The sequence below is a fragment of the Tasmannia lanceolata genome, unplaced genomic scaffold, assembly GCF_043159265.1.
Source record: "Tasmannia lanceolata isolate RefF3 unplaced genomic scaffold, GAP_Taslan_0.1 ptg000003l, whole genome shotgun sequence".
In the NCBI taxonomy this organism is placed as follows: domain Eukaryota; kingdom Viridiplantae; phylum Streptophyta; class Magnoliopsida; order Canellales; family Winteraceae; genus Tasmannia; species Tasmannia lanceolata.
In genome coordinates, this window is record NW_027518680.1 from 20,962,625 (window position 1) to 20,971,783 (window position 9,159).

At 50.7% G+C, this 9,159-nt stretch overlaps 1 protein-coding gene across 1 annotated transcript in view; it reads left to right on the plus strand.

Annotated features, from left to right (window-relative positions):
- The window catches only part of LOC143861868 (uncharacterized), a 31,122-nt gene extending 26,813 nt beyond the window's left edge, over positions 1 to 4,309 (plus strand). The window contains exon 2 of the mRNA XM_077372824.1: positions 3,637 to 4,309. Coding sequence (XP_077228939.1) covers positions 3,658 to 4,149 — 492 coding nt within the window. The 5' untranslated portion in view covers positions 3,637 to 3,657 and the 3' untranslated portion in view covers positions 4,150 to 4,309. The remainder of the gene's footprint in view (positions 1 to 3,636) is intronic.
- Positions 4,310 to 9,159: the final 4,850 nt, after the last annotated feature.

Genomic DNA, 9,159 nt, shown 5'->3' on the forward strand with positions numbered 1-9,159 from the left:
CTAGCTTAAATCCAATTATCAAAATAGAGTGGTGTTTATACCTATTGTACTTCTCTTATGCTCTTGATAGACACTACTATATTTTGTTGAGTATGTTAACCCGAATTACCTCTTTCGTTCTAATTGGTTTCTCTTGTGGCTGCATAGAGATGTTTTACATATTCGCATTGTTAATGTTTTGCATTACTAGGCGTCTTGGTATTAATGTTTTGCACTACTGTTGATTTCTAATGACCACATCAGTTTGGAGATAATTTGTAATGAGGACAATTCAGTTAAAATGGTACTGTTTTGGGATGTTGGCGTACGTATTTGAAAAGAAAAGAACACAATTGGTCCTCCAAGCTCATTGCCCTTGTCAGTTTATTATGCTTATTGGGTGTATATGGGATTCGGGTCTGTGGGGTCTTAAACCTAAGCTCACTTTAATATGACTCACACCCCCCTCTGTATCCTTGGCTCATTACCAAAGCTTCCTGATTGTACCAAATCACCTTGGGCCTTGTGATTCTTTCAATGGTTGTGTTCAATCTCAATCGTTAGATTGTCTCAGATGAATGTTAATTGTTGGGAATTTTACCTTTGAGTAGATACTCATTTGTAAATCATTGCGAATCTTTATTATTCATGGCATGGCATTCTTAAGTGCCCATTTACCCTTGCCCATGAATCACATCTCCCTCTCCTTGTCCTTAATGATGTGTTCCTACAGCTCTATCCTGTAACCGGATTGTAAGCCATTATCTACCATGGCCAAAACAAGATATCAAGTCTAGATGGTCAGTCCAAAATACCTCCTATGATGTGGGTCTTAGGCAACCTTTCCCCTCTTCTCTCCTTTTCCATCTTAGGGTTCCGTACAAGGTTAGGGGTTTCTTCCTTTTTTGGCAGTTTTGGGTCTACTCTCCACACGTTCATTGGGATATTCTTTGCATTTCGGGATCCCATCGATTCTGGGAACATTTGTTTGGGTTTAGGCGATGACGTAATGATTCTTGAGCCAACCCTTTGCCCTTCACATCCTCTTTCCCTTCTTGGGATTCTTACAGGGTGTAGGGGCTTCCCTTCTTTCTGAGGTCATCATTTCTTATGGGATTCAGGGGTTCCACCTTGTCTTCTTTTTGGGACTACTCTCTTCACGTTCCTTGTGATACTCTTTGCATTTCGGGATCCCATCGATTTTGGGAACACTTTGTCACTTCTCTCAAGTCAAGGAGACGACGGACGGAATGCTCCTGAGCCAAAACCCCCTTTCAATCAAAGGGATAAAAACAACAAAAATCGTCAAAAACTCAAAAACATTTTTCGAAAAAGCTGTTTCGAACTACGTTGGCTTGATCCCTTTCCACAGGGTACGTAGGTAGCTTGGGTTCATCCAAGTCCAGTCAAACCTTTTTAATAAATATTTTCAAACATTTCAAAACAAAAACAAAAATGGGCAAGGATGATGATCGCCAGATCACTCGGAGTCCCCTTTTCATTCCATTTCCGATTTCGATCGTGGTTTTCCGATTTTCATCAGTTTTTCGATGTTTTATCGGGTTTCGGGACGGGTGATGACGTAGCGTGGCCCCTTTACAGGGATTGTCCTGCTGAGCCCGACGATAGGTCATGACGATCGTGAAACTTGTCCGATCTTCAGCAGATTAGGATCGCTGGGCTTGATTCCTTTTGAATCGCCCTCTGAGCCTATCGTGTGTTCCATTTTCTTTTTCTAGCAGTTTTTGGTTCTCGCATACCGATGATTTTGTTATTCTTTTTATTTTCTTGCATCTTTTAGCTTGGCGTGTGCTCGCCTCAGATTTCTCATGCGTCGCTTCTAGTTTGTTTGCTTCTCAAGCATGTGATTGATTATTATTTTCTTAACCTTATCTCTCGCATAGGTTCGCATGTTAGTGTGATTACTCTACTGCTTTGGTTGCTTAACTATAGCGTTTATTCATTTATCTTATCTTGATTATCTGTCTAGATATAGATCTTTACTGCTTTCCTTATCTCATTATATCTATCATTGCTTGTTTAGTTATAACTCTGCATGTGGTTGTTTACTGCTTTCTTAGATGTGATGAGTTAGGATTTGTTTGCTTTCTTTGCTCATCCTCGGGTCATGCATGTTTAGATAGACGTTTTCTCGGGGATGATTGTTCCCATTTCACATGATTTTCGCCCAAAACTCTTCAAAGTTAATTAAAAATGGCATAAGAGACCATGTGCTTGCACTTGGGCGAATTGGGGTGCTCTTCGGATCTTCCTCATTCGTCACCAGGCACGGACCTTTTGTATCTCTGGTTATCCATTGCAACAGAGTATTTCATGGGATCTAGGGCCCATTTCCATGGATGGCGACTCTGAGTTATTTTCGGGTGCGTCTTGGTTTCGAGGCTCCTGTCTCCTGATCAAGAGGTATCTCATACATATACATTCGCCACCCATTCTGTGAGTGGCATCATTTCGAGAGTTCCTTGGTAAAGCTCTCCTTCACATTGTGGAGGTCTCAAAGGATTGACTGGGCGATCTCGCGTCCCTCGCTCACCGTCCTCTCGGGATCGGGGTCCACAGTTGTATCTAACCCAGCGCCCTTAGGTGAAAATTGCGGCGAACTTGCCTTCTTCCATTAAGAAGTGGAAGGAGGAGTATGTGTTCATTAATCCTCCGTCGGATGCTGGTTGGGGCTTTCCTCGTTCTTGGAGGCGCTCCGTTGAGTGGCGAAGGAAGTCCCTCCCCGACGAGTCCGATTGTAGTAGATTTGACTTAGGGAAGCTCGCCTCTGGGGAGGCTATCGATGTTTCCGAGTTTAGATGGAAGAGGGGTCTAAAGAGGCTCGGTTTGCTGGGAGCTATGGAGAGGAGGGCCCGCTGTACGGGCGAGGAAACAGGGGAGAGTTCCGCCAGTCACCGCGGTGAGCCTTTTTCCCTGGGTTTGTCCATATGTGCCTTGAGCATATATATATTTTTTTTTTGAGTCGTTGTTCTTCTGTTTTTGGCAGCAGGTATGTCTTCTTCCGGTGATGCTGGCAGGGGAAAGGGGATCGCGGCGGTGACGAAGGGTCTAGCGAGCCGTAGGAAGATTCTCTCCGATTTTATGGCCGCGGCCAGGTTGGACCGGTCGCAAGCTAGGCTTCTCGTATCCGCGCCATCTAGCTCCTCTGGTCGATCGGTCGGAGAAAAGAGCGCGGCCGGGTCTCCTCCTCGGGAGTTGGAGCCTTCCGCCAAGAGGGTCGCCCCTTTTGGCGCTAAACAGGGGAAAGCTGGCGGTGCGGCGCGTCCCCCTGCCTTTACGGAGGACGTGCCGAGTCGGCTGGAGGGGTCGGTTATGACCAAACTGCTTCTGGAGCGGATGGAGCTTTCTTCGCAGTGCTTTCAGACGCGGGGAGAGCTGTTTAAACCCGACTGGAAGATTGGTGTCGAGGATGGCATCCTTACGAATCCCCGGGTCGGGGTGGAGCTAGGGGTGACAACCGCCCTTCCTGGCGATGAGGCTGAGTTAGAAGGCTTCGACCGCAGGGCCCTCGGGGCTCGGTATTTTCAATCGATATCTTGCGTAAGTACCGGGTGGCCGGTTTTCCTGCTTGTGCTTTTCCCTTTTTGTTGCCTTTGAGACCGCAAGTGAAAATTTCTAATGGTTTGCTTTTCGCAGTCTTAAAGTTATGCCAGGAAGATGGTGCAGTATCTGCTCGAGGATGAGTCTGAGATAGGTGCTTTCGAGGAGCGAGTCCGAAAGCTGAGCGAGAACTTGGAGAAGGCCCAAGCGGAAAAGGTGGCGCTTGTTGATACTGTTTCTCAGCTTCGGGTGGACCTCCGGCAGACAGTGGATGGGAGGAGCCGTGCGGAGGAAAGATTGGTGGTGGCTCGACAGAAGCACGCTGGAGAGCTGGCGAAGGCGCGGGAGGAATGGCGGGATTCCGAGGAGTTTCTCAAGGCCGTAGATTCGTTCAGCGTGGATATTGAGATAGATGCTTTTATTGAATGCCGGCGACGCGTTTGCGAGGTTGATCCCTCCTTCCCCCTTGAGAAGTTGGTGCACGAGGCTGAGGAAGGCGTTCCGGAGGATCTTTTGCCGGCACCAGTGGAAACACCGGAGCCGGTCGAGGATCAGGTGGCTGCCTTGGAAGTTCCTGTAGTCACTGAGACTTCTGAGGGGGCTCAGTGATGCCCGGATGCCCTTTGAATTTTATGTTTCCCCTTCTTTTCTTTATGGTTCCACACTGGGTCTGTAATAACTTCTCAAACTCTCTTTCTTTTCTTCTTCTTCTTTTTTTTTATATACAATGTGCCCCGGGCTATTCGAGCCTTTTAGTATTGAATTTCAATTTGATCGGCGAGAATATTTCTAGTGCACCCCGTGGGGCGTCTTGTTTGTGGAAAGACTATCTTCCCCTCGAGTGATCAGTTCGGGGTTAATGGGTCCCGCCTGCCCTTAAAGGGGAGGTCTTTTTTCATGGGGAGCGTTTTAGAGTATTTTCGGGGGGATCGGCCCCAATGCTAACTCTGTCTCACTCCCTGTCTTTTTTTTTTCATGGGGAGCGTTTTAGGGTATTTTCGGGGTGGTCGGCCCGGATGCTACCTCTGTCTCACTCCCTGTCTTTTTTCGGACCCCTTATTTATCATGGGCCGGAAAGTGGAGATGCACATGGCTAAGGTAGAAACGCTATTCCATTGATTTGTAAAGGGGAAAACACAGCTTTGCTTCTAGAAACGACAAAAAGGAAACAAACAAACATCCGTCATATCTTAAACGAAAAACACGGACCTTACCCTACCTTTTTACTGGTCAAATTCTCTGAGGTTATCCATGCTCCAACTTCGAGGGACTGGGCTCCCGTCGAGGCGCTCTAGCTGGTAGGCCCCAGGGCGGAGTGCTCGAACGACCCTGTAGGGTCCTTCTCATTTTAGCCCGAGTTTCCCGGTGTTGCGGGGGTCGGATACCTCCGCCCGTCGTAATACCAGGTCTCCGGGCTTTACTGTGCGCTTTTTTACTCGGGCGTTGTAGTATCGTGCCACCCTTTGCTGGTAGGTGGCGGTTCGGAGGAGGGCTTGCTCTCTTTTTTCAAGCACGAGATCGAGAGTGTTCCGGAGGAGCTCGGAATTTCCTTGTTCGTCGTAGTTTTCCGTGTGGAAGCTGGAGAGGCCGATTTCTAACAGAATAACCGCTTCGGCCCCGAAGGTTAAACTAAAAGGGGATCCCCCGTTGTGGTCCGCGGCGTCGTTCGGTAGGCCCAGAGGACGCTAGGGAGTGCCTCCACCCAGTTCTTTCCAGCTTCTCCTAGTCGCTTCTTGAGGCTCTGGAGCAAGATCCTGTTAGTTACCTCCACCTGCCCGTTGGCCTGCGGGTGTGCTACGAAGGTAAAACGGTATTCGATGCTTAGGTTATCACAGAATCTGCCGAATTCAGCACTTGCAAACTGGGGTCCGTTGTCCGTTACAAGTATCCTTGGAATGCCGGCAGACCAAGTCATGATAGAAAAACTTCTCCGTTGCTTTTGAATTGGGCTTTGCCACGGCTTGAACTTCGACCCACTTGGTGAAGTAGTCGATGGCGACGTACAACATTGTGTGCCCCCCGGAGGCTTTTGGGAATGGCCCGAGCAGGTCCATGCCCCACATCGCGAAAGGCAGGGACCCTGCCATCGCAGTGTATGGTGTGGCCTGTTGACGGGGGGTGGTTGCGTACCTCTAGCACGGGCTGCATTTCTTAACGAACTCCTTGGCGTCCCTGAGGATCGTAGGCCAAAAGTAGCCGTGCCTTACGATTTTCTGAGCTAAAATCCTGCCGCCTCCGTGGTCTCCGCAAATTCCTTCGTGTACTTCCCGTAGTGCGTACTCCGATTCGGAGGGTACCAGGCATCGGAGATACGACCATGTGTATGACCGTTTGTATAGCCTGGGTCCATGGACCACGTAGTGGGCGGCTCTTGTGGTTAGGCGTTGGGCTTCCAGCTTGTCTTCGGGTAGTATCCCGTCTTTCAGGTATCGCATGATGGGATCCATCCAGTTTGGTCCTGGCAAAATTTCCAAGACTTGTACCTCATCGATGCTGGGGTGGGACAGTATCTCCGTGAGCACGGTGCCGAAGTCATGGGTTTCTTCGGAGGCCATTTTCGACAATGCGTCTGCTCGATTGTTCATGTCTCGTGGTACCTGGAGGATCTCAACTTCCCCCATTCTCTGCAGTTTTTCTTTTACCTTCTGGAGGTATCTCTTCATTCTGAGGCTTTTGGCCTCGTATGTCCCGTTTACTTGATTAACGACGAGCTGGGAATCGCTACAGACTTTTAACTTTCCTGGGCCGAGCTCCGTGGCTCGGCTTACCCCTGCTAGTAAGGCCTCGTATTCAGCCTCGTTGTTGGAGGCTTTGAAATCTAGGCGGAGGGCATATTCCTGCGTGAATCCTTCGGGGCCGTGAAGGACCACTCCCGCCCCGTGCCCCGTTTTACCTGCTGAGCCATCAACGTGCAGGGTCCAGTGAATCTCACCATTCTTTTCCGCCGAGCCTGGCCTTATGTCTTCGCGAGCCGTCTGTTCGGTGGGGCCCCTGTCATTTTCCATTATTGCTGGTTTCGTGGCAGGGGCTGTAGATTCCACTATAAAGTCGGCGAGGGCCTGGATTTAATGGCCGGCCTCGGTCGGACCTGTAGGTCGAATTCTCCCAACTCGACGGCTCAGCTTACCATCCTGCCCGAGGTCTCCAGTTTTTGGAGAATTCTCCTCAGAGGCTGGTCAGTCAGAAGCACTGTGGGGTGGGCCTGGAAGTAGGGGCGGAGTTTTCGGGCGGTGCTGACGACTACGAGGACGAATTTCTCTATGTTTAAGTACCTGACCTCCGCACCGTGGAGAGTCTTGCTCACATAGTACACCGGGTGTTCCTTCTTGTCGCTTTGCTTGGCCAATACCGCACTTACTGCCGTCGGGCTGATGGCCAGATATAAAAATAGTTCTTCCCCCGGCTCAGGTTTGGCTAGTACGGGCGGTGTCTGAAGGTATTGTTTCAGGGCGTCGAAGGCTTCCTGGCAGGCCGGGGTCCACTCGAATTCTAGTATGTTCTTTAGCTGTTTGAAGAAGGGCTGACATTTCTCGGCCGACTTGGGCATGAAACGGCCGAGGGCGGTGATTCGCCCTGCAAGCCTCTGCACCTCTACCGATGTTGTCGGGGGCTCCATGTCCAGGATGGCCTGGATTTTTTTGGGGTTGGCCTCGATGCCTCTTTGGCTAACCATGAACCCTAAGAACTTCCCAGAAGTCACCCCGAAGGCGCATTTTGCGGGGTTCAGCTTCATTCGGGCTCATCGCAGGGTGTCAAAGGTTTCTTGAAGGTCGGAGATGTGTTTGGAGGCTTCCAAGATTTTTACTAGCATGTCGTCGACATACACCTCCACATTTCTTCCGATCTGTGCTCGGAACAGCTTGTTTACGAGCCGCTGGTAGGTGGCCCCCGCATTTTTTAACCCGAAGGGCATGACGGTGTAGCAGTAGACGCCCTGATCGGTGATCAACGCTATTTTTGGGATGTCCGGTTCGTGCATTTTCACCTGATTGTAACCCGAGAAGGCATCTAAGAAGGTGAGGAGCTCGTGCCCGGATGTGGTGTCGATGAGCTGGTCTATGCGCGGGAGGGGGTAGGGGTCCTTCGAACAAGCCCGGTTTAGGTCTGTGAAGTGTATACAGGCCTGCCAGCCCCCACTGGCTTTTTTGACCATGAAGATATTTGACAGCCACTCGGGGTACCGGATCTCTCTGATAAATCCGGCTTGTAGCAATTTCTCCACTTCGGCTTTTATGTGAGTTTGGCGTTCTACCGGGAAGTTCCTCTTTTTCTGCCGGACAGATTTGAGGGTTGGATTCACGTTTAACCTGTGAGCGGCCAACTCCTTGGGTATCACGGGCATGTCCTTAGCGGACCATGTGAACATGTCTTTGTTGGCTCTGAGGAAGTCGACCATTTAGTCTCGCAAGGTGCCTTTCAGCAGGGAACTGAACCGGACTTGTCTCTCCGGCTGATCTTGGGCTATGGGGATGGAGTCTAGCTCCTCAGTGGGCTCTCCTCTGATCGTGAGGGCCCGCTGCCAGGGGTCTTCACTACCGATCGTGAAGTTTTCGGTCGGGGCGTTGGTTCCTCTTAGGCTTGCCATGTAGTATTGGCGGGCTATCATCTGCTGCCCCTTAACTTCCCCTACTCCGGTTTGAGTGGGGAATTTCATCTTGAGGTGGGGGGTGGAGATTACCGCTCCCAAGTCTCTCAGAGCGGGGCGCCCTATGATGGCGCTGTAAGTGAAAGGTATGTCTACAACCATGAAGGTGGTCAAGATGGTCTTTTGGAGGGGGTACGTCCCAAAGGTCACGGGTAAGTCGATTTTGCCATTGACCCGTACCGACGCCACAGAGAACCCGTAGATGGAATACTCTACGGGTCCCAGCCTCTCTTCACCAAGTTTCATTTCTTCAAAGGTTCCGAGGTGTAACACATTGACGGAGCTTCCCGTGTCAACCAGAATCTTTCCTATGTCGAAGTTCGCGACGACTAGCCTGACGACCAGGGCATCATCGTGCGGGACTTGTAATCCGTCGAGGTCTTCATGGGAGAAAGTGATGACCTGATCTTCATGGGGCGGATCCGTCCGGGCCTTTTTGGAAGGCATTTCCATGGAAAACACCCGCTCCGCATACGCCCGCCGACCAGCTGTTGTCGATCCTCCCTCCGCCGGCCCGCCCGTGATGATATTGATTTTTCCAATAATAGTAGGCGGCTGTTCGCGGGCCTTCGGTGGTTCAGGGGGCTCTTCTTTCTTGAGGCGCTGGTGGCGGCGTGTGTCGTGTTTGCTGCGGGATAAGTGTCTGCTTCGGGAGCGATGCCTGCTCGGGGATCGGCGCCTGCTCGGGGATTGGTGTCGGCTTGTGAATCGGCGGCGACTACTGGACCAGCGCCTACTGTGTAACTGATGCCTGCCTCTGGGTTCGTCGGGCGAGTGTTGGGCCTCGCGCGAGTTTTCGCCAGGGCTCCTGAGATATTGGTTTAGGTGCCCTTCCTCGGCCAGCTTTTCTAGCTGGAGGCGGAGGTGGAAACAATGGTCAGTCTCGTGGCCGTGGTCCCGTGGAATTCGCAGAACTTTCTTGTGGACCGCTTCTTCGGGTCCGTGGCCATTCTCTTGGGGGGGTCAGGAGACCC